Here is a 24,174-nt window from a genome sequence, read left to right on the forward strand (position 1 = left end):
TCCGCGCACTCGAACAATCACGAAGCCGGGCCGGAGTCTTTCAGACTTTCAGGTATTTGACTTTACCACTCGAGGAAAACATTTCCGGCAAATATTGATCGTGCGTCCGATCGTTCCATTTCGGGCGATTATCTAAGAACGGCTGGTTTCAAAGGAACATTTTGTGACGAACTTTTCTCTCCGTTTGCTGTAATGTTTTTCTTTTTTCTTCGCTGGTCGAAAGCTGATTATGTGCTTGCCCACCAAGGGAAGCATACCGTGTGCATTTCGGAGGTTCGGTTTTTCAATAAACTTTCTCAAAATTCACGGCCGGCCGGGCTACGTACGTACCCGCTCAAATGTTTCACTTGCCTGCACAAATACAATCCGTTTCGACCAGCAAATGCAACCAGCCAGCGAACTATCCCTGCCGGCTGGAAAAACGATCCATTTTGTGCACCACAACTGAATGTGTTAGTAAAACTCGGTTTGGCCCGGTAGGGGAGATTTTTTCTTCTTTTAACTTCGTATACATACATACACTACGGGGGCGATTAAAAGGCGATTTTTTAAGCCGTTACATTAGATGGATTTACAGATGCTAGCACTCATCAGCCGCGCGATGGAGTGGAGCGGCGATTTAAAGCATTTTTTTATAAACGAACAGAAAAACACAACACCTTGGAATGGATCAGGCACTTTCTAGACAGCGCAAGAAGAGTAGAAGACGATCACCTTAATAAGGGTTTTCACTTGCAGTTGTGGAGCAATCGCGGAACCCTTCAAGATAGTGTGCTTAGTATGGAGTGAGAAAAGGCGTTTTTTCTCAAGATTTGAGCTAGTTTTTGTGCAATTTTTCATCGAGCATCTGCTGGAACTGGCAGTTATTAGCCTATTTTTATAGCATTCAATAAATCGATTTTTCTAAGCACATTTCGGTCTAAACAGCAACAACCTAAGCGAGTGGGAAGCTAATTATTGATTGCCATCGGTAACACATAATGGCTACCATTATGTCGTTTGTCAACATTTGTTAAAATTCTTGCTTCATTCAGATCGCTCGCCATGGAATGTCGTTCAAGGACAAAGCTAAGAGTCGCTGTTGCAAAATTGTTGAGAAAATCGGAAAACTCACTGTTTGTGTTGTGGTTGAGATGGAAGATCTGTTTCTGACCCACTTGTATCTCCTAAAGCTCATCCTTTCCACTACTAGCTTTCGCGGTATCGTTTTGTATCGCGTCCTCACCATCATTATCATCGTACTCCCGGATATACCATCGCACCAGATAGAATATAATAACCGAAAGCACTATAAATCTTAAATATATCCAAAGTATTGCCCCCAAATGCCGGCCAACCGCGCGCAATCGATCGTACGGATTCATTCTGACCAGGGTTTTGTCGCTGTTTCAATCACAATCCCAAAATCTGAACAACTGCGATAATAAGTTGCGATATGCGCACAATTGCACAATTTTTCATTCCAGTTTGTAAGCTTGTCGCTTAATGATCAGCAAAACAATTTCTCTGCCCTGTCCACTGGGCATACTTAGCAATGCTGAGAGAGCGTTTTCATCTCAACCTTTCCGCTTTGCCTTTCGCATCCACGGTTAAACTCCGATTTATGATCTCTTTTAATAAGCCATATTATTGCATAATAAAATTCGCCTGCACTAGATTCGCTACCGAGCAAGCGAGATCGATCGAATCCCGGCTTTTTCTCCCCTTTACGTTGTTTTTTCACCAATGATCAAACAGATCCTGACTGATCATTGCCCGATCGCGCAAGGTTGTCTTCGTGCTGTTTCGTTTTGCGCCTGCTTACGATCGAATCCGATGAGAAGAGAGAGAGTGCGAGAAAGCATCGATCGCCTACTGCTTCTGGACCATATTTTGACCACCAGACCTATGGGGTACGGGAGCGCTCCGTTGCGCTTATTATGCGGTTGTTACTTTGCATTTTCATTGCGCTCGATCTGGTGCTGGTGACCCTATCGCCCGCAAACAAACCACACTCGGTGAAGAGATTTAGCTACGGTGCTGTTTCGTCGCCCAGACCTGTAACAGACAGCCCGAACCACCGATCGCCGGTTGTGTTATGTGCGATGCTCGCAGCATAAGAAGGAAAGCGTCCGGGCACCGGGGTACGATCGGAGGGAAACGGCTAGAGAAAGGTGGTACAGCGCGAACAAAACAATCTTGCGCTCTGGAAACTGGACCGTCCGAAAGGTATGTGGAGTCCAGTGCCCAGTGGACGACCCTAGGCCGCCACACTGTACGGGTTAAACTGGGGATTACGGAGGTCTCCCGGACTGGATGATATAATCGATTCTTTAACAATATAGACTGTACTGCTTTTCGCCGTTTGGCTCCCTGCTTACAGCACCTTCGCGGTAAGTCGTCTGCAAAGCGTCGTGTTGGTGATGGTGGGAGGCAATTGGTTGTATTGATTTTCCCCGAACTGTGTACACTGTCCCCGGTGACAGGCACAAACTATCGGTCCATGTCACACAACTGCATCGCCAGCCAGCGCCTGTGTTTTGCGTGTACGTTCAATACGCGAGTTCGTCGCGTATGCACGCATTTAAACAGACAGACGAACGCACTGTCTGGAGCTTTCGGTAACATTTATGCCATGTTGCATTGCTGTTGCATTATTATACGAACCTGTGGGTGGAAAAGAAAATGTAGACATTGGAATTAATTGTATGTTTTTTTATTGAACAATTAGGAAACAAAGAGAAACGAATGACGCAAACTAGCAATCTAGCCAAAAACAAATTAAATAACCAGTAATAACAGATAAAACATTTTATCGATTAAATTGCTTCCTTAAAGAGAAATTTCTTCTAGTCATGATAGAAAAAGGACAAAAGGAATATAGATAAAGGGTGCCACGGTTACATACGACAGTACATAGTACTAAGAAGTCTTGTTAGCCATTCGATGGCCGGTGTGACCAGCAGGTCGTTTAAAAAAGAAGGATCAAATCAACATGGAAATCAAAAATTGAAAAAAAATTATTAAATCGATTTAATAAAAATTCGAAAACAGCCACAAAAAAAGAAAATAATTACAAGAAAAATACCTTCAGAAAATCAACAAAACCTAAGTGCATAAGTTTCACGCGCTAAGAGGCAATAATGCTACTTTCTATCGCAACATAATCACACAAAACCATCCTGCATAATCAGTGCCTTGCGTACTCGTCACCTGCCACACGAAGATGTACGTCAAGGCTGAACGCCACAGCCACCAGCAAACGCCGCAAGATTAATGCATTTATCTCCCTGTTCAACCGCAACAAGCGTTGCCTGCAACTGCGCGTAACTAATCAATAACTTGTAACAAATTGTTATTAATATTCCCGCATGCACCGAACGTCCAGCGACCAACACGGGAAGGTCTCCGCGGTCATCCGTCCAGCCAGTCTGCTAAACCACTCACCCATGGTGAGATTTGCTAAAAAGGCTGCAGGTTTTTTTGTAGCCAAGATGCGGTTTCGTTCCGCGTAACTTGTATTTCCGGTCCGGTCCTCTGTGGGAGGTGGAGGGGTTAGAGGTAGGTCGGCTGACAAGAGCGACCGATGATACGAATGGATCCGTTGTTGGTATGTTGCCGATGTGCAGCATACCAATAGATACACGAGAGAAGAAGGGTTGGCACTGCTGCTGAAGACTGAATTATTGAGTGAGCGATGAAAGTAGCTACAAAAATCACACATCAACACACACATACAGTGGCGTTCCAACAATGCACACATACACGCCCGTGTAAAGTGTTTCTGATCGTACAACCAAATTTCTGACACGATCGCGGATCGCGTGGAAAGTGAATTTAATGGGCTTCGAGAGCCACAACTGGTTTGTAGGCTCCGTTTCGACAGGTGTGTTGTACGTAGTTGCACCACATTAAAAAGTAACATCCATACCAACACAGATACTAATCAAACGCATGCAAACGACGATCGGTTTGCTTCACTTTATGAGCCCCGCACTGGGACTGGGACCGATCTTATTTTATTTACATTTCACCACCGCCAACCCACGGCACGTTCGAAAGCGCATCGTGCCTCGTGACGTCTGGTTGCAGTTGCAGAGTGAAATGTGCATTTCGTTAAATCCTGCCACATGAGATTAATGCAGCCAGCTCGCCAGCCAGCCAGCCAGCCAGCCTGTGGTGGTGATGAAGCGAGATTAGTTTGCAATTAAGCTCCCCACGTGATGGTTATCGTTTGTGGTCGCACCCGGAGGATCAAGTCCGGTGCATGTTGCTGTTTATGCGGTTTATGATCGCGCTTCACCACGGGCTGGAAACGGTTTGTTTGTTTCGCGAGATTAATTACGTGTTTTTTCTCATCTTACGGCCAGTTGTCCTTTACCCGAGCTCCTGCCTTTTCCTCGATGAGTGACGGATTCGGGTCATATTTGATCGCTCTTTCTAGTTGCACGTCAGCGTACAGTGATGGTGGTTAGTTTTGCGAGCTAGTTAGCGATTAGCACGCGTGAGAAAGATCATCAGTGGGACGGAACGTGCAAGCGACGTTACGAAAATTTTAAATATAAATTATATCCCAATGTGAGGATGAAAACAGCGAACAGATTTGTTACATTTGGTTTTAAGCTGTTGCTTTTAGGATTTTAAATATGGATAATACATCTTTCTGTCCAAGAAGGGTCTTGTTTTCTCATAAAAAAAACATCTTCTTTTTATCTAATGACACATTTTTATTCAATATGACCGGCTTAATACGTATTGCTAATCACATCTTCTGTTGTTGTTTTTTTTAGTCGTTGACAATTATTGATTCTTTTAAAGAAAATTTATATATTTATTCTATTCTATTCTATTCTAAATTTATTCTATTCTCCACTAAGACCAATATCGATCAGTCGATAACACAAGAAAAAATTCACAGTTCCTATAAATTAATGCCGCTTTAATACCTTTTTGGTTATCCTTTTTCCACTAACGAATTAAAAGATCATCCATAATGGTGCTCTAATGAGATTGAAACGTGCGGATGATGCTTACGCATCGCGGTGCTAATGATGCCGATTCATCTGTCTCCTTGATCTCTCGTTGATCACCTGTTGACATTCACTAGAATGCCCAAACGGTGGCGGTTGGCGAAGGAAAACCCCACCAAACGAATGGGTCGCCGTGTCCTCACCAGGAAAAGGTGAAAGGTTGACCTGAAACGCGACGATGCGTTGATGAAACACAACCTTATAAATACCATCAACAGCACGAACGCCAAATGTCAAGCATCGCACCTCCCAGTGCCACACCAAGGACGCGCAAAATGTGTTTCATATGTATTACTGTCTGTCGTCTGGCATCATCGTGTGATAGCAGACGGACAGATAGATAGCGAAGGTTTCAAAGCGCTGAACATAAATCACCACCAGATTAACAAACTCATCCGGTACACAAATCGGCTCCCTACGATCGAACATTCTAATCCGTCCACCATGACCACCGGCCAAGATCTGACCGCAGCGATAAGCGAAAGAAGCGATGGAGAAGGTTGTGAGTGGTGGATTGCTTTGCATAATAAACGAAATAAAATAGATAACTTCACTTTCGGTATCGGTATCCTTTCGCCCCGCTGAAAGAACCGGTTGGAACGATCTTTATTGCCCCAACATCCATTCAAACCGGCCATTCTGAAGCTTCGGAAAACGATTCAATAATCACAACCGCCTCACTTTTCTAATGGAGCCATTCCGCCAAGACATCTTCCATCCGCACTCGTTTCAGCTTAAGCCAGCTAGCCCGTCTTCTACTTCTGCCCTCTATTTGCAGACGGATGGTAGATGTTCATTAGAATTTCAAATATTGCCTGAGCGCCAGTCACGCAAAACGGGAAGATGAATCAATGTAAATGCAAAAGTGATAGCATCCCCATGGTAGAACCTTCACACACAGAGATGTTTTCAGAACGGTTGATAATTCAATGGTTGTATGCCTTACAAAACTGGTTTCACGTTCCGTTCACGGTTCATGAAAAAACCCTCCTGCTAATGTTGTGCTTGTGGAGCATCGGAAGATCGCGTATCTTGATTGTTTTTATCTCAATTGTACGGATGTTCGGTGGTCGTCACTCTCGTGTACGAAGCGAATTTGAATTTACCCTCATTTGTGATTCAAATTTACTGTTTTGCCAACAATTGAAGTTGTGGGTTTTGTTTTTCTCCTTCGTCAACTTTTGCAAAGCATCGTACTTATTATGCTGCTGTGAGAAACAAAGAAAATGAGACAAAAACACAACCACACGTACGCAAATGGTACGGTAATACTGGACAGATTGGTGCTGGAAGATGGCAACTGTATACGATCTACGATTGGCAAACATTGGCCAATTGTAATGACAGTCCTCGTGAAGTAACGGGGAAGAAATCTTCTATATGTTTTCTTAGACATGAAGCTGTTAAAGTAATATCCTTTTATAGCACTATCCGTCACAGCAGTATGTTGCAAACATAATTCCAACACATTACGGATAATGTTTTCAGACGATAGCAAATCTTGTGAAATTATCCGAAAATCCAGGTACATGATTTTCTGCAACATTCATCAATACCATTAAACATTAAAACGTTAACAAATTTCAGACATTAGTTAATAAAAATAGTCAAACATAAAGTACTAACCTCATTAGATAAATATGCTTTCGACTAGCCCTTTTTCGTATCAACATATAGTGTTGATAAATGCTTTATCAATCTTTATTAGTTTTATCAAATTCATCAATAAATCTAAGGCAAGAGGCTCTTCAAAAGATCGTTCTCCAGCGTTATTTGACATGAGATTTTCTAAATTATTCTTACCAAGCACGTATAGTCGACACAAAAAAAAAACATATCAGCGTTTATCTACATTTTCCCAAAAACCGGAACTCGGCTTTCCATCAAACACTAGTCCCAAAAACAGGCTTGCAACCGATCAAAGGCTAGGCAAATTGTTTAGCTGTGAGTCGCGAACAAGAAAATCGCCAACCAATGATACACTCGATTGGGTTGAAAAACAAAACTAATTTCTCTTGGCTGATTTTCTTTTTCCTCTGCATGCCACCAGTAGTCTAATCTCTCTGGCCAAGTGTTTTGCTGCACTCTGTGTGCATGGGTGGAAATGGCTAGCTGCACAGAAAGTTGCATCCATTCGAAGCAATTGCATATAAGCGTGCACATAATTATTTACGAAACGTTTCGTTTACCTGTCATTGAGTCTGCAGGCCCGTGTTGCACTCGATCGAGCTACAGCGTTGGCGCACACGTACACAAGATGGGCGCTTTTCCGAACAAAAAAAAAATCTCCAACAATTGTTCCGAATTCACTGTCAATCACATCAACTAGGCACGATCTTTGTTTTAGTCGGAAGAGTAAAAATGCACTACACTATGCCACTCTGTCACACTACAAAGCACACATACACACACAAAAACATCGATCGATTGACGGAGCATCGGAAGCGCCAGACTATTCACCCCGGAAATTTCGTGAACCGGAAGGAAAAGTGTTGCCTCACCGCCGCCGGTTGAAAACCGCACCATGATCAAAAGAAACGATCCAAAAATGAAGCAAATCAACAACACAGCACACATACACCAACACACACACACAAAGACAAACAGAAAAATGCACGCCGTCTTTTGCCCATAAGAAAGGGTAATATTTGGATGGATAGATTGTATTTTTCTCGACACCAAGACCAAAATAAAGAAACAATAAACGGGTTGATCGAACGTCGAACCTTGCGCACATTATATGACCGCACAACTAAAAATTTATGATCGCCCCTGTGCACGATCAACCGATCGATTAGCTCGATCGTTCACATTGGCTCAGCGTTCCCGGAGCGCAGCGAATTTGGGTGTTATTTTTACTTTCCATCACACAAATCAATTGTTTTTCGGGCACTTTTGGATGCGAGAGGAGAAGCAAACCAACCCCAACGTCCTCATAGCAGTCCTGAAGAAAAGCTTTAGAAAATCAAATGCAGAAATCCCCAGAGGGGTGAAATACACAAACACACAAAGACAGCGACACACGCAAGAAAGGCACTCACACTAACGGTTAGCAAAGCACACTAGCGAAAGACGGGATGGGGTGCACCGATCGCGAAAGCAAGTCTCACGGGCCTGTGCTCACACATCGAGCGCTGCTGGAAAACTGAACGCCCCGTCAAGCGACGAACGGCAAAATTCGTACGGAACGTGTGCGCGCGCGCGAACGCAAAACCCGAAACGTGATCGTCGTCGTCGTCAACTGGCGTTGGTTATGAAACGCATGCACAAGCCACAAGTTGGTTGGGTCGGCTAGCATAAACCCCCTCGTACGCGACCGATCGACCGATCCATACCAACACACCAAAAAAAAAACCGGCCAGATTGGGACCAGGAGTGGGGAAGCTGGTGCGGCTCGCTGGAATTGGTTTTAAAATTAGCCTCTCTTCCCCACCATGATATTGCCCCAGTTGGTTGCGGGTCTGAGTCAGTCCGACTTGTCCAAAGGAGAGACGGATCCAAACGATTGGCGCGATGCGTTCGAAAGTCGCCTTGCACGCACTTGCAGCGTGTGGTACCGTATCCACCCCATTCGGTAGGTGCGAATAGAACGACCTGGAATGGTCGATATTGGTTGAGGTTCTCCAACATTTTCATTGATGTGAGGAGAGTTTTTTGGGCATTATTTGAACATTTCCCAATGATGCTATTACGACATAGTACGTCCAATGGAAAAATCCCTAACATTAATTCCAATACTAGAAAGAAGATCCATAATAAAGTTGCCCAAATATTTGTGGCCTAGACATCTGGTAACGATACACAGTGCTGTGATCCTAGAGAATATTTTGTCAGTCATAATTAGTTTGCTTGCATTGTTTCAGCTCCTTAAAAGTTATTAAAGTTAAGCTAAATCATTGGTAGAAACTAGAATTTATCTACGCTGTAATTATGATCATTAATTTAAAATTCAAGATCTTATCAATCGACCATCCTTAAACACCAATGTCGAGATATTCATGGCCATGCTTTGCTTCATAGCAAATCAGGTTCGAGTGTAACATTTACGTACCCGGCCCGATGCTGACACGCATGCGGCATTAAAAATGGTCCCAAATCCCACATTCGACGCAAAACAATACATCCGAACCTCTCGGCAAATCAACCGAACCCTGCGTGCAACGTTCGTACGCATTTCCACCGCCATAACTGCAGCTGGTGTATGCGGTATGGGCAAGAGTTGATTTGGCTCAAGGAAAACAAATATTGCGGTTTGTTCGACCAGTTTCCGACGACACCACGAGCCACCCAACTTGATCGTGCAGAAGCGGTGGCTGAAGACACATCTAATGATGTTAAGTTTGGTGCTGCTATCGGCAACCATCACAACCACACGTGCAAAGGTTGATGATTAGCAAACCTGCTCCGAACGACAAACACCTGCCCCACACACAGAGAGCGTTTGGGGGGTTTGGGATGGAAAGCGACCACATCCACAGAGCAACGATGGTGGCACTTTTCCGTCTCTAAACTGCCCGGAGCGTGAAGAAGTATCTGCACGCGCGTGTGTGTGTGTGTGTGGGTCTGATTTCAAGAGGATCAAGATGCGCTCAACTAACAGAAGGCCAACGCACGTCTAGCACGGTTACACGATGATAGATTGCGATTGCAGAGTGCGTATGCGTGTAGACAAGAAAAACGGTCCATCGTATTGGGTTGGGTGTGAGAGGTCACGACACAACTGCTACCGCCATTCATTGCTGTGATTCCGAATTCGGATTTCATCGAATTTCAGCGGACGAAAACGTTCAAATAAAGATGGCAATTATTTACCGGCTTGCAACACCTCGAACAGATACCGTGTTCGAGTGGAATGATTCACGTTGGACAAATAAAACGTTATGCCTCTTTTCAAACTTCATTTATTCCGCAGCTTCAAAATACAAACAAAATATTTTTTGCCCGCTTCTTTATCATACCAAACTGGACATTTTAATCACATTCAAATCACCGTCTGACATTCACGCGGATGATTTGAATTGGTCAACTATGAAGCGCGCTAAATCCATCGTCCATCGACAACAACTCATCAATCCGCAAGCTTAAAAGCTGACAAACCAAATACTGGAAATTAACCCCTCAGTCTGGTAATCACCTTGGCATGTGTGACATTAATACGGAGATGAAAAAGATGACCATTAGGCCCCCAGACATTCCCAGCCTGGGGATGTTTTCAGCTCATGGGGGAAAATAGAACTCAATATTTGGTATAACAAATTGGAGAAGCAGCAAGAATGCTCACTATGCCATAAATAGTTTTTACGAGGATCTGCAATCCGCAATCTGATCTGATAAATCGATCATACTACATCTACCAACTCAAATTACATTGCAATGACCACGTCATTTCCTAATAATTAATTTTTCATACTTCATCCTGCTAATGATTGATCAACTTCGATCTGTTTTATCAATGTTGTAAAAACTATATCTTCCGTATGCAAAATCAATGATCTTCCTGTTGGTTTTTCTACTTACCGGAATCGCATGTGCGGATATTCTCTTGGTTTCATCTGTATATCTTTGCCAAAAGATACTAGGAATTGATAGTACAACTTGGTACAATTGCCAACAAATAATGTGCTAATTGTAACAATTACTACAGTTCAATTTCAATCCTTAGCTTGTATCCAAGCACTTCGATCCTCTGTGATGAAGGCTACGAACAAAAGAAACAAACGTTACTTTGGGAACAGTGTTTGAAGATAAATTCTGCAGGATCAATTACTTACACGCACATTCCTGATATAGAACCCGATGTAAAGCAAATATTAAATAACTTTTAACACAGATTTCACACGAGGTTCCTTGTGCTTTTCTCAACGTTTTGAATAAAATGCTCCACCGAAAGCGATCTAATTTGCGAACATCTAAATTGTTTGTTATTGTTTTGATCAGCTGATTTGACATTCTTCAACTGACAGTCAGCAATTTTGACAACCCACCATCAAGCGATCCAGCGCTGTCGCTGGTAAAAACACCAAAGCTACGATTGTACAACAAATTACGCCCAAAAACAGACACACCATGGCCGGAATAATCCGTTCTACGGCAGCTGGACGAAATGTGGTTGCGCTATTAACCAACAAATCTGTGGTAAGATAGTTTCCTTCAAATCCACGGAATTACAGCAGCTGTTACGTGACGTGCCAAGCCGGGTGTCTCGTATGCAAGCAACATATGCTTACATACGACATGCTTTACAAAGGAAACCACTTTAAAAATACTGTTATGCCCACAGGACCTCACATGCTTCCGGTGTGCCAGCTCGAACCGTGTCAAACGCATCAAAAAGCCAGAAATCACCAATCGCGATGCGAATCAGGCCAAAGCGGCAGCAATGCGCGCGGAAGTAGAAGAACAAAGTGTGCTGTACGAAGGCAAACGATTCGAATCGGTCGCACAGTCGCTTTCCGCACGAGGGTAAGATCCACTTCAAGCGGGAAAAAGTAACGTAACACTAATGCTTACGCTGTCCGTTCGCAGATATCTACGTGCAATAAAGCCCTACACACCACCCGAAAATGTCAGCGAACAGGTGCTAAACATTGCGAAAGATAATAAATTGAATGATCCTAAGCAGCCGTTCAGTGGGAAGGAACAAAAGTTTTCTTTCCTGTCAGCTTGCGGCAAAGCATTCGGCCATTGGGTACCGAATTCGGTGCTGCACGAATTGCAAACCGTCGGTAAGCTCTTCTTTGTTCGATATAGAGCATGCGAAATGATAACAGAACCATATATCTGTTAACCCATGTTATCCTTTTGTTCCGCTTTTTCTTACAGACGATGCAATTGTGTTTTATCAAACACCGATCGACACAAGACTTCCGCTTGATGCGATTAATTCTGTTGAACTGCCGGAAAACTTGCATATTCAGCAAGAGTACATTCGGTTCCACCCGGAAACGGACACAATGTTCGGTGGTAAATCGGCCTTCCCCAAGAGCTCGACGGTTGTGACCGGGTTAAAGTACAAACAGAAATATCGTGGCCATGAGGCAAAGAAATCGTGGCCGTAGGGAATCGAGCGCTGCCGGATATATCGTAGGCTTTATCATGCGTAATAACATGTTGAAATAAACCAGTCCTAGTGTAAAAGTGTTAATTGTCGATTATTTCTTGATTTTCCAAATTGAATAAGCACATGCAGTGCATCGGAAAACAGCGCAATTATATGTGTGTGAGTGAAAGAAGAGACAGCATCGTATTGCTGTATTGCGTATAGGTCCGATGCACCGCTGTCAAATTCATGCTGGTATTGATTTGTTGACATTTTATCACAAACAAACGCAGCTACAACAGTTCGCCACAATAAAAAGACACCAGAAATGGACGAAAAGTGTCGATTATGTTTGATTCAACTAGCAGACCAGAAAACCAAAGCCTCCATCGCAGAGGAACAATTTAGTGTTAAGCTAAAAACACTCTTCACCTTCCCGGTAAGTTGCCCGTGAGCCCGTGTGCTGGAGGCTCCATGGACAAGGTACCTAACCCAAACGTGTGTTATTGCTATGGTCTTGCTTTCAGATCACATCCATTGAATCATTCCCTTCCTCGGTGTGTGTACAGTGTGAAGAAAAGGTGATTGAATTCCACACCTACCACGAGCAGGTGAAAAACAACCAGGATCAGCTTTGGGCCGTACGGCATCAAAAGTATTTCGAGGAGGTAAAGGTAGAACCTGCGCCGGAAGTGGAATACGATATACTAGAACTGCGCTACGAAGAGGCGGAACCTGTTAAAGAACCGGCCAGCATAGACGATAACTGTAAGCAAGAGAAGAATGATACGAAATGCCACGAAGAACAAACTCTCGATAGCGACGAGCCCGACGACGAACGGGAGTTTGCCCTCGAGGATTACATTCCTCCAAGCAGTCCGAGCATCAATTCGGACGACAGTGAATATGAAGAGCACAAACGCACGGACAGAAAGATGGCCACACGGTTGGGTCAAAAGCGCAGAGGTCGACCGCGCAAGAGTGACTCGCTACAAAGAACCGCCAGCCAGAAGAAAATCTCCAGCACGAAAAGGCAGCAACCGACAGATGAAACCAACAAACGCTTGCAGGAATTTTACGACATGAAATGTGAGCTGTGCGAGGAAAAGCTGGAATCTTTTACAGCGCTGAAAAATCACTACTACAAACAGCACCAGGTACAGGGTTACATCAAGTGCTGCGGTCGAACGTTTAATAGCCGCTACCGATTGCTGGAACATCTGTCCTACCACGTCGGTGCCAGTATGGTGCGGTGCGAAATTTGCAACAAAAGCTTCAGCAGCCGTAGCTATCTGCTGGTGCACAAGAGCCGAAAGCACGGCCAGGCGGAAGACCGACCGTACAAATGCACCCAGTGCCATCAATCTTACGCAATGGAATGCCATCTGAAGGCGCACATTGTGTCCCACGTGCGTGTGAAATGTACCATCTGTGGCAAGGAGCTTGCCAGCTCGCTTTCACTCCGGACGCACATGATTAACATGCATGGCAATCGGGAAAATCACATATGCGATAGCTGCGGTCGTGAGTTCCGTAGCCGGCAAGCTTTCGAGCGGCATGTTAAGCTGCACCTCGGGCTGGAAGTGACAGAGCAAGTGCAGTGTGACGAGTGTCTCAAATGGCTGAACAGCAAGCGTGCGCTCAAGATGCACGTTAAGTTGGTACACACGGAAGCTGGTCAAACGTTCCAGTGCGACATCTGCACACAACAGTGTCCCAATAGTCGGGCGTTGACAAATCACAAGCAGCGTGTGCACGTGGAAGAGCGTTTCAAGTGTGAGGAATGTGGCAAACTGTTCAAACGGCAACTTTATCTGAAGGAGCACGTGGCCGCACTGCACACACGGAAGCCATTGTACTCTTGCGAAGTGTGTGGTGCTACGTTCAATTCGAATGCGAACAAATATTCACATCGCAAGAACAAGCATCCGGTCGAATGGGAGGCACGCCGGAAGCAACAGTTACAGCAGCAACAGGAGCAACAGCAACCAAGGCAGGAAGATCACGAACAGAAGGTCAATGCGCAATATTAACGACCGTGCGCAGGGATGGATTCGGGGTTTTAAATTATTGTAACCATACGCCTTACGTTGCGTATACTTCTTACCTTTACTTGGTGTCGTTTGATTTTGCAGATCAGACCTTTGGAACGTTATTCTATAGCAAAATTATGGTTTGCATTCTTCGATAAAGGGGACAGATACTGTCATGCGATTAGTGGATTATTACGTTTTTTGCGATGACCTCTGTGTAAATGTACATTTTCTTTTTTTTTCTAAAAAATACGAAAGGAATAAAGAAACATTATTAGCATTGAAAAAATAAAATAAAAGGCGTCTAAATATCACCAAACTTCCCAATAGTATGAGTTTATTTATAATTCGTACAACTGACCCTTCTATTAATTTCTTTCCCTCTCCTCCCGCAACATTTCCCACTCTTCCGTGTGGCGCGACTTCCGGTGACTGTAGTAGTTTGCCTTCGAATTAAACGTTGCCTCACAAAACTCGCACGTGTGCAGTGGCGTCCGCGTGTGCAGTGCCGCAACGTGTTCCGTAAGATAAATTTTGCGCTTAAACCGCTTCCCACACTGGTCGCACGCAAACGGATCTCCCGAGTGCACTCGCTTCTTGTGATACACAAGCGCGATACTGTTCGGGCTCTCATGTCCACACACCTCACACCGATGCACCTGATCCACTTCGAGGTGCATTCGCTGCATGTGCTTCTGCATATTGTACTTTCCCCGTAGCTTTTTGCCACAGCGCGCACACTGAACTATTTCGATCGTATCTATACCCTGATGCTGCTTGATGTGCCGATCCAGCACCAAGCTGCTGGAAAAATTCTTCCCACACAGATCGCACATGAACGCAAGGCTCGGTGCGTCATGTATTTGTGCGATATGCTTTTTGAGGTATCGAATGTTGACCGTTTTCCCGCATAGCTTGCATACGGTCACTTCGTGTGCAATCCGATGAGCATCCCGTTGCCGTTTCGTGTGAAACGTCTTTTCGCATTGTTCACATCGAAATGGTTTACTTTCCTGCTCGTCAGCGTGCTGCTCGGCCACATGCTGTAATTGGTAACGTTTGCTCTTAAACGTTCTGTCGCACAGCTCGCATCGGATCATGCCACGGTGTGATGCGATGTGTTCCATTACGCGAAACCGACGAAAGAGTTGTTTGCCACAGCAGCGCAAAAATCCACGACACTGGTGTTGCTTACGGTAGTGTAGCTGAAGTGCCAAGAATCGATCAAACTGTTGCTCCGTCTTGGGCGGACACAGCTCACAGCGCATCGTGAAAAACTCCCTGATTATACGATCATTCTCATGCAGTTCGCGATGCTCCACGTCCGAGTTAGGTTTATCCTCGATTGGTTCGTCCGATAGAACAGATGATAGATCTGTTCGCTCGTTGTGCTTCGGATGTTCCGGTTCTTCCAACGAATCAAGCTTTGGTACTGTGTCTTTCACATCCTCAAACGTCAGAGAATCTTCTTTTTCGTCCAACGTTACTTCCAGATCCTCTATTAAGGGGTGATCCTCACTGATGTTATCGGGTTCGGACGAATCTTGTTGCAGACTCACAGAGTCTGTAACATCATTTTCCCTTTTAACATTGCTTTGCAGAAGAATTTCTTGATTGCTATGCACAACTTCACTGTAATCGTGAAAGTCGCGTATCTTTGTCAAACACCGTGCACACACGTTGTCGGGCAAATTGGACTCGGTTCGAGAAATCTAGAAGCAATAAAGATACACCCGGTTTAGCACTGATTGGGAAATAATCTGTACAGAAAGGAAATGCACATACCGTAAAATAAAACACTTTACACAGGATGGAGCTGATTTTGTTGTCTGTTATGGAACATCCTTTCCGGCCACTTACTGTGCCGAGACATAATCGACACTTTTCCCGCATTTTGATCGCCGGCGATCGATTAGAAATTCACAAAAAAAAATTGTGTGAAAACTGAGATGTTTTCAAAAGCAGCAGCGTTTTGTTGTTGTTTACTTTTTCCTATTTGCTTATGTTGACATTCGGATTCGAATGTGATCGCCATAGGATGCATCCTGTTTGTCAAAAAGGAAATGTTTCAAGTGCTTCGATGTGTTGAAATTTTTCATTTAGGATCTACTTGCAGGATTTCAGGATGTTTTCAGTGAACGAAAATTACATTCCGAGTTCAGCAAAAAAAATAATGAAATAAACCCATTTATTACGCTGCTGGCTAAAAAGCGGACCCCTACTCGAAAATTACCCATCCAAGCCTACTTTAAACTGTCTTATCGTAACGGTATCCTTTACAATCAAATGGATCAACCAACGTGCCTGGCACACCTGGCGACATGGACACTATACTTACACTATTACTAATTTTTACTCATCTTCTTTAGCATTCTCATCCGCTTGTGTGCTTCCCATTCTTGCGGATGCTTGTTCTTCCGGTGCGTGAAATGATTCGCGTGCGAGTTAAACTTCATGCCACAGTACTCGCACGTATACAGCGGAACGTTCGTGTGGGACGCAATGTGCTCGCGCAGATACAACTTACGCTTGAACCGCTTGCCACAGTGTTCACATTCGTGCTTTTCCAGCACATGTACCCGTTGCTTGTGATACGCTAGCGCGCGACTGTTGGGACTTTCGTGGGGACAAACGTCACACCGGAACACCTGACCCTGCTCGTTGTGCAGAAAGCGAACGTGCTTGTTCAAATTGTACTTCCCGTTGAACCATTTCTGGCAGTACGTGCACTGCATCCGTTCGATCGGTTCGAGTCCCATATGTTCCTTGATGTGTCGATCCATGGCCGCTTTCGTGCGGAACATTTTCCCACACGTCGCACAGATATGGTTACTGTCGTCGTTGTGCATCTGGGTGACGTGCACCTTGAGCGCATAATTGCTGGACAGCACTTTCTTGCAAATCGTACATTCAGCTTGCACGTGCATAAGCTGGTGCGACCGCAATAGGTACTGCTTTGGGTAGGACAGCCCACACTTGCTACACTTGAACGGTCGTTCCTCCTCGGTACCGTGGCTTTTGGCCATGTGCAAACTTAGGTAACGTTTCGTTTTATAGCTTCTGTTGCACACCTCACACCTTATCGTGCCCCGGTGCACGGCAATGTGATCGAGCAGTGTGTAGCGATGGTAAAACTGTTTGTTACAGCATCGCAGGTACCCCCGGGTGTCATGGACAAGCTGATAGTGCTCCTGTAGCTGCACAAAATTATCCAACAGTATGGAACAGATTTCACACTCGAGTGTGTAGAATTCCTTAATCTTTGCATCCTTCTCCTGCAGCCGTGCCTGGTGGTCTTTCGTGCTATTTTTTGTTTTCCTCCCGCCATCGACCGTTCTGCGGCTGCGACCTCTTCGTCGTGTTGTGATGACATCATCGTCATCGTCATCGTCATCGTCGTCGTCATCATCATCAGCAGCAGAAGTACATCCCGATTCAAGATCCGAATCTTCCGGGGAAATACTTCGACAGAATTCTTCCTTCACCACAACACATTCAATACCGAGCGGTTCTTCCGATGGTTCCCGTTGCAGCAATTCAATCTTCAAATCTGGTTCTACTTTTATGTTCTCTGCCGACTTGGACGTGTTTGCTGATGCTGACACTAGTCTCAACCGCTGCTGATTTGCTTGTACCTGCCGGCTGAACGTGTAGAAGTCCGATACGGTCGTCTCGCACTGCTGACATACCTGCTCCGGAAGTGACTCTCCAGTAGGAATCTGTAGAAACCAAATAAAAAATTTAGTTTCTAAAGCAATCTCTTCGCACTGTTCAAGAAGCCGGGCACGTGGTTGTTTACCGCAAATAAAAACACTTTTTTCATCTTATGCCGAAAAGAATCGTCCGTTATTGCTATGGCTACTGCACGCTGCACTTCCTCCAGACACAAGCGACACTTTTCATCCATTTTTTTTTATCTCGTCTGTTTAACGAATCCAGGTTTTAGGACCGTCTACAAGCAATCCATAAGGTTAGCTCGGTGTGTGTCACAACAGACGAGATAGTTTCTTGGGGCAATATGTTAAGATAGTGTAGCAAAATTGTTTGCTCCTCGCTTGGTTCGTTGCAAATGCACCCAGACAAAACCACCAATTGATGATGGTTGCTGCCTGTCAAACATTCAATATCAACATTAACAACATCGACAGTGCTGGACAATTTTACATACCTTGGAAATTACTTCGAATGTAGGCAACATATTTAATTTAGTAGAACAAAAAAAGTTAATGTAAATTTCTTTAGAATACAGCACCACAATTAAATTACACGTAAGAAAGTTCTAAGCCTCCAGCTGGCTACCCGTTTGCCTGGAATAGGGTTAGTGCACATCGGATCGCATCTTTAAAAAACTTCAAATACACCAATAATATAATGATAAGTAAAAATACATAAAATAAGGGATGTTTATTGTACATAACCATCGAATGACCAAAGCCTGTCTGCGGGTCTTGTCGATCGATTTCAACAAAGAAAAAGAGCTTAGCACCCCATTCTAGGCTAGGCACTAACACGCTTCCTCTTTCTTCATCTCACTGTCTGGTGCCCGCCGCTGAGCGTCCAAAAATGCCTGCCGGCGTGCCTGATACTCTTCCGGATGTTTTATCTTACGGTGGTTGTAGCAGTTCGCATTCGAGTTAAACTTAGCATCACAAATACCACACTCGTACAACGGTTTCCCCGTGTGGGAAGCAATATGTTCCCGCAGGTATAGTTTCCGCTTGAACCGCTTACCACACAGCTCACACTCGAACCGCTCCACCACGTGCACCCGCTTCTTGTGATCCAACAGTGCCCGACTGTTGGGACTTTCGTGCGAACACAGATCGCACCGAAACACCTGACCCTGCTCGTTGTGCATAAAGCGAACATGCTTACGCAGATTGTACTTCCCGTGGAACCACCGTTGGCACACATTGCACTGCACCTTCTGCACCACCTCCAGCCCCATATGTTCGTTAATGTGTCGCTCCATCGCCAGCTTCGTGCGAAATTCCTTGCCGCACACGTCACAGATTTGATTACTGTCGCTACCGTGCATGTGCGTAACGTGCGTCTTGAGTGCGTACTTGGACGAGACGACCTTGTCACAGATCGGGCACTTTTCCGACAGATGGTTCGCCTGGTGCGCTTTCAGTAGATGCTCCTTGTGGAACGATTGATGGCACTTGTCGCACTTGTACGGTCGGTCCTCCTCCCGGCTGTGACTTTTCATCATATGCAGTGCCAGGTAGCGACTGCTTTTGTAACTTTTCTGACAAATCTCGCACTTGATCGTACCCTGGTGTGCAGCAATATGGTCCAGCAGTTGAAACCGGCGATAGAACTGCTTCTCACAGCACCTTATGTACCCCTTGATACCGTGCTCCTTTCTGTAGTGCACCTGCAGATGGGAAAAGTTCTCCAACGGCTCCGAACAGATTTCACACTCGAACTTGAAAAACTCCCTCATCCGCCTATCATCCTCCGTGTGTCGTGCTTGCTGCTCCTCCGGTTCCAGTTTGTCGGGGGAAGATTGTTTTTCCACCTTCAACGTACGCTCCTTTTTCTTTGGCGATTGTTTGTACTTTACTATTCGGGGTCGACGGGGACGCTTCAGCGTACCATCTTTGGGATCAACTTTCGGTACAAAATCTTCATCATCATTGTTTTCGTCCTCCATGTTTTCCTCAAACGCATCCTCACTAGAGTCGTCCGCAGATTGCTGTTGTTCTTTCTGCCTGCGCTTGGTGGGCTTACGTGTGACGATAATATTAACTTCCGGTTCGTGCCTTTCGTGCGTATTTTCAAATTCCACATCATAAATAGCTTCCTCGTCCAGTGCTTCAACTTTCACCTCTTCAAATGGTTGATATTTCGGTTCCTTGCAAGCGAACTTTAACTGCTCCTGGTTCGATTGCACCCGCGCAGCATAGCAGTGGAAGTCGGACACAATCGTACGGCATTCAGGGCAGGCCATATCGGGCAGCAACTCTTCTGTTAGTATCTGCAAGAAAAAGGAGTTCGTTAGTGAGCGTGTGCTGTGTCAGGAGCTGTGTCGCACTCGAGTACTAAACGTACCGGGAAATCGAACACCTTTTCCAGCTTGGTACTAAACTCATCGTCTGTGATCGGTGTTCCGCGACCATAATCGAAGCGCTGCAAACACAGGCGACACTTTCGTTTCGTTTCGTCGATATCCGACGATTTTTCAGGCTCCGTCTTGAACATTGCGAACTGAGCTTGTTGTTTTTTACTGTTGTTGCTTCGCTTGTACACAAGCAATCCTTGCAGACGCGACTTCTAACGTCAAACGGAGCTGTCAAACTGCATACAGTGACCGACGATTTTTTTGCAAGCAGAACGCACAGTCGAGTAGGAGTTGCACAAATTATATCGAAACTTGAAAGATTGAGAAAAATCTAATATTATCCATGAAATTTGGTATACTACATCTATGCAGTTATGGAGTACATAAATTCTAAGCGAAATAAAAAAAAGGTGACGACATCTTGGTTCATACGATAAACCCGTTTATTTTGCTCTAGGTTTTAAAAGCAAACAATCAAACCCGGCCGTTACTGCCGTACTCGCTACTGGTTTACTGTATTATTCATCAACTGTTCCGTTCGCAAGCGTATACGCGCTTCCCATTCCTGAGGATGTTTGTTTTTCCGGTGCGTAAAGTAGTTCGCCTTCGAATTGAATGTACGATTTTGGCAAATTTCACACGTATACAGTGGAACGTTCGTGTGCGTTGCAACGTGCTCGCGCAAATTGGGCCTTCGCTTGAACCGCTTCCCGCAGTACTCACACGCAAACCGTTCCCCCACGTGTATCCGCTGCTTGTGGTTCGCCAATGCTCGACTGTTCGGACTAACGTGCTGGCAAACGTCGCACGGAAACACCTTCCCATCCTGCAGATGTAGAAAGCGTATGTGCTTGTTCAGATTGTACTTTCCGCTGAACCACTTCTTGCAGTGCTCGCACTGGAGCCGCTGCACCAAATCCAACCCCCGGTGTTCATTTAGGTGCCGTTCCATGGCCGGTTTGGTGCGAAATACCTTGCCACACGTGTCACAGATGTGGTTGCCATCGTCGCTATGCATCTGAGCGATGTGCACCTTAAGCGACTGATTGTTTGAGAGCACCTTGTTGCAAATGTGGCACTGTTGCTGTACGTGAAGCAGTTCGTGTGCCCGCAGCAGATACTGCTTGGGATAAGAAAGGTGACACTTGGCACATTTGAATGGTCGATCCGCCTCGCTGCTGTGGCTTTTGGCAATGTGTAGCAATAGATAGCGTTTGGATTTGTACGTTTTCAGGCAAATTTCACACCGCGTAGAACCCCGATGAGCTGCAATATGGTCGACCAGTATGTAGCGACGAAAGAACTGCTTACCGCAGCACCGTACATATCCTTGCGTGTTGTGCACCTGCCGGTAGTGATCTAGCAGCTTTACAAAGTTTTCCAGCGGTGTGGAACAAATCTCACACTCCAGGTTAAAGAAATCTTTTATCAGCTGATCGTTTTCCTGCTGCTTCTCCTGTAATTCCCGTTTCAAGCTGTCCTGCTTTGCATTCTTTTTACTTACGATATGTGTGTCTTTTACTACTCTACTACTCATTCGCCAGGATTTATCAAGCTCTTTCTCTTCTTCAAGTGTGCTATCCACACCTTTTCCTACTGATGAGTCGATTTCCGAACACGCTGCACTATTTGCTTCAACTTGCCCATCTTCTGGATCGCCTTTAGATGACCATTCTTCTGCTTGTTTCGTTCTGCAGTGTTTTGCTTCGTACAGTGACTTAAGGTTCACATTTTCCATTGGTTGGAGGGAACTTCCCTTCGTTTGTTCGATCAGCTGCATCTGGTTATGTCGTACCTGCTGGCAGTATGAATTAATGTTTGCGACCGTCCCTCTGCATTTATCGCACACACATTCTGGAAGCTGCACATCGTACGCGATCTTCACGAATGGTAAGTTTGGGAAGCAAAACAAAACATTAGCTAGCTGAAGGGCTTACGAAATCGTACACGCACTGTGGCATTACTTACATCAAAATGGAACGCATTTTTTAGCTCCACGCGTAGTCTGCTGTCCCTGATCGATAAACTTGGTCCATTTGCTAGAATTCCGAGACAAAGGCGACATTTTTCATTCATTCTTGAGTCACCGTTTCGAACGCCGTTCGACGTGCTGTTGCCTTTCGCATGCAATGTTGTTAAACAACGGCGCGCTGTCAACGCGGCTCATAAACATGCAGATCAGGCGCTGACAGTGAAATCATTTGTTTTCAAATTTGTTTCGCCCTCCATACGTGATAAAAAAAGAACTGATTGATCAGAAATAAGAAGCGGAAAACGGAAAGCAACTTTTTTTTACGAAAATGGTTACTGAAAAACCAGATCGTATGTATAAACACAGCATAAGCTGCTGTTATCGTTGTCCAAGGCGACGCTTGGAAAATATTTCTTAGTGTTGTTGAAAGTTTTGCTTACGAAGGAAAAAGAATTTCGATATGAAATCCTATGCGCCCAAAAAGATAATTGGATTGTTAGTTGGATGATAAAGAGATAAAATTTTAAAACAACACCTTTGTCAGATGCGAGGTTGAACGTGCTCGACATAATTGGTAGCTGGGAATGTATTCACCGTTTAGACATTCTCTAGTATTCAGTGTAAACACATCATAAGCCGCTCTCGTGTTTATTAACCTGGTACGCAGTGGCGCTAGAAACAATACGCCGTAAATTGTGCCTTCAAAATTTAAATATAGCATAAAAATGCTACCTTTTCAACGAAACAAAAATACTGGCTACATTATCAAGCTTCCCCAAAACCAAGATTCAGATCGTTACTCTAACTTAGCATACCATTCAGACTTAAGCTTAGATGTTAGATAAATTAAACATGTGCTTATTCCATGCTATCATCCACAAGCAATTCATCATTACCAGTTTAAAGATGACTTGCTCCGATGACGAAGAAGATATGTCGGAGATTTATTCCGTAACCCGCACAAATAACACCAACACGTATCCAGAGACGGCCAAAGCGTCAGCTGCGCTTGTTTTGCGGAACGACGGCCTCCGTTCTCCGAATAAACTACTGGTCGGCAGGGTTTTAAGTATAATAAGTATAAGTAAGTTTTGAGCAATATCAAAAGAAATCACAAAAATGTAAAAATATACCAATCATATGCAAGAGGAGATAGCAAACATTTCGAACTGGATGGGACGAATTGAGACTAAAATGGGTATATCGTTGGCAACGCTGGAGCTGCTGAAGGATATGGTACAGCCTACGAAGGATTCGAAGTTAGAGTCAGAAGATACCGGTGTTTTTAAAGAAAAATAATAATCGCTGCACTGGGAAATAAACGAAAAATCTGTGGAACATGTCTCAATGTTTTTAGAAGACCGTGTAGATGGACACAATAATAATTTCTCGCCAATGTTCGGTGTAAACGCAGCATAAGTTGCTGTCGTCGTTGATATTTGTTTACCACTGGCACAAAAGGTAATCACTTTTCTCTAGCTACTACTGAAGCGGTTGTGCTTAGGATGGAACAAAAGTATCCTGGAAAAATGTTACCCTCCGTAAGGGACAAAAAGTCTCGCAGGATTTACAGAATTGCACGAAACATAGAGCGTAAGATTGACGACGAATACGAAGCCGAAAAGGCGAAAATGCCGATCGAAATTGAATGTAAGTTTAAACAATATAATCAGGCACATGTAAAACGACCTGCTTCAAGCTGATTGATGGTTTCAGCCGAATCGGACGATGATATGGACAACAATGGTTCATTGGTAACTGCCGAAGAACCATCACTTACCAGCTTAAAGATGACCTGCTCCGACGACGAAGGTGGCGCTGAAGATGTGACCGGAATGCCGCACAGGTTAGGATTGGAATGTAATAGCTCTCCGAATGATTTGACTGTGGCAAACATTTTGAACATGCTCAGTATTGTACATGAACAACTCACCTCAATGCATAACGACACTGAGAGTATTAAAAAGGAGGTAGCAAACATTGCTGACAGATTGCGACGGATCGAGCAAAGGGTGGGCGTGTCGTTATCAACTCTCGAAGAGGTGAAAGATTCG

The 24,174-nt window shown here is 44.6% G+C and overlaps 7 protein-coding genes across 7 annotated transcripts in view; 2 read left to right on the forward strand and 5 right to left on the reverse strand.

The window, feature by feature from the left end:
• Nucleotides 1-24,174, reverse strand: part of LOC126561924 (protein LSM14 homolog B) — a 204,641-nt gene that overhangs the window by 131,484 nt on the left and 48,983 nt on the right. The window lies entirely within an intron of this gene.
• LOC126562465 (uncharacterized) overlaps nucleotides 1-24,174 on the reverse strand; it is a 136,980-nt gene that overhangs the window by 41,028 nt on the left and 71,778 nt on the right. The gene's annotated exons all lie outside the window — the stretch shown is intronic.
• Nucleotides 11,076-12,067, forward strand: LOC126562948 (39S ribosomal protein L50, mitochondrial). The gene is made up of 4 exons (XM_050219553.1): nucleotides 11,076-11,144; nucleotides 11,290-11,471; nucleotides 11,535-11,734; nucleotides 11,832-12,067. The coding sequence occupies exons 1-4, from the start codon at nucleotides 11,076-11,078 to the stop codon at nucleotides 12,065-12,067; spliced, it is 687 nt and encodes a 228-aa protein (XP_050075510.1).
• LOC126562551 (transcription factor grauzone-like) lies at nucleotides 12,368-14,081 on the forward strand. The gene is made up of 2 exons (XM_050219096.1): nucleotides 12,368-12,487; nucleotides 12,576-14,081. Exons 1-2 carry the CDS (start codon nucleotides 12,377-12,379, stop codon nucleotides 14,079-14,081), a joined length of 1,617 nt encoding a protein of 538 aa, XP_050075053.1. The 5' UTR covers nucleotides 12,368-12,376.
• Nucleotides 14,448-15,996, reverse strand: LOC126563650 (transcription factor grauzone-like). Its single transcript, XM_050220295.1, has 2 exons — nucleotides 15,867-15,996; nucleotides 14,448-15,793 (listed from the first exon to the last, which is right to left on the reverse strand). The coding sequence occupies exons 1-2, from the start codon at nucleotides 15,972-15,974 to the stop codon at nucleotides 14,450-14,452; spliced, it is 1,452 nt and encodes a 483-aa protein (XP_050076252.1). The 5' UTR covers nucleotides 15,975-15,996; the 3' UTR covers nucleotides 14,448-14,449.
• LOC126561136 (transcription factor grauzone-like) lies at nucleotides 18,953-20,288 on the reverse strand. The gene is made up of 3 exons (XM_050217081.1): nucleotides 20,139-20,288; nucleotides 19,104-20,064; nucleotides 18,953-19,008 (listed from the first exon to the last, which is right to left on the reverse strand). Exons 1-3 carry the CDS (start codon nucleotides 20,286-20,288, stop codon nucleotides 18,953-18,955), a joined length of 1,167 nt encoding a protein of 388 aa, XP_050073038.1.
• Nucleotides 20,651-21,928, reverse strand: LOC126561138 (zinc finger protein 570-like). The gene has a single exon (XM_050217082.1). It carries the CDS (start codon nucleotides 21,926-21,928, stop codon nucleotides 20,651-20,653), a length of 1,278 nt encoding a protein of 425 aa, XP_050073039.1.

This window comes from Anopheles maculipalpis, chromosome 3RL, assembly GCF_943734695.1.
Source record: "Anopheles maculipalpis chromosome 3RL, idAnoMacuDA_375_x, whole genome shotgun sequence".
Lineage (NCBI taxonomy): Eukaryota > Metazoa > Arthropoda > Insecta > Diptera > Culicidae > Anopheles > Anopheles maculipalpis.

What these genes read in the sequence shown, in the direction of transcription:
- LOC126562948 (XM_050219553.1), top strand. Translation starts at nt 11,076, where the DNA reads ATGGCCGGAATAATCCGTTCTACGGCAGCTGGACGAAATGTGGTTGCG. An exon ending in CAGTCGCTTTCCGCACGAGG is followed by an intron (nt 11,472 to 11,534) that starts GTAAGATCCACT and finishes GTCCGTTCGCAG; the next exon opens with ATATCTACGTGCAATAAAGC. An exon ending in GCACGAATTGCAAACCGTCG is followed by an intron (nt 11,735 to 11,831) that starts GTAAGCTCTTCT and finishes TTTTTCTTACAG; the next exon opens with ACGATGCAATTGTGTTTTAT.
- LOC126562551 (XM_050219096.1), top strand. Translation starts at nt 12,377, where the DNA reads ATGGACGAAAAGTGTCGATTATGTTTGATTCAACTAGCAGACCAGAAA. An exon ending in AAACACTCTTCACCTTCCCG is followed by an intron (nt 12,488 to 12,575) that starts GTAAGTTGCCCG and finishes TCTTGCTTTCAG; the next exon opens with ATCACATCCATTGAATCATT.
- LOC126563650 (XM_050220295.1), bottom strand. Translation starts at nt 15,974, where the DNA reads ATGCGGGAAAAGTGTCGATTATGTCTCGGCACAGTAAGTGGCCGGAAA. An exon ending in GTAAAGTGTTTTATTTTACG is followed by an intron (nt 15,794 to 15,866) that starts GTATGTGCATTT and finishes TATTGCTTCTAG; the next exon opens with ATTTCTCGAACCGAGTCCAA.
- LOC126561136 (XM_050217081.1), bottom strand. Translation starts at nt 20,288, where the DNA reads ATGTTCAAGACGGAGCCTGAAAAATCGTCGGATATCGACGAAACGAAA. An exon ending in AAAAGGTGTTCGATTTCCCG is followed by an intron (nt 20,065 to 20,138) that starts GTACGTTTAGTA and finishes TTTTTCTTGCAG; the next exon opens with ATACTAACAGAAGAGTTGCT. An exon ending in GCACATGCACGGTAGCGACA is followed by an intron (nt 19,009 to 19,103) that starts GTAATCAAATCT and finishes GAGGTGGTGCAG; the next exon opens with AAGGTGCAGTGCAATGTGTG.
- LOC126561138 (XM_050217082.1), bottom strand. Translation starts at nt 21,928, where the DNA reads ATGCAGCTGATCGAACAAACGAAGGGAAGTTCCCTCCAACCAATGGAA.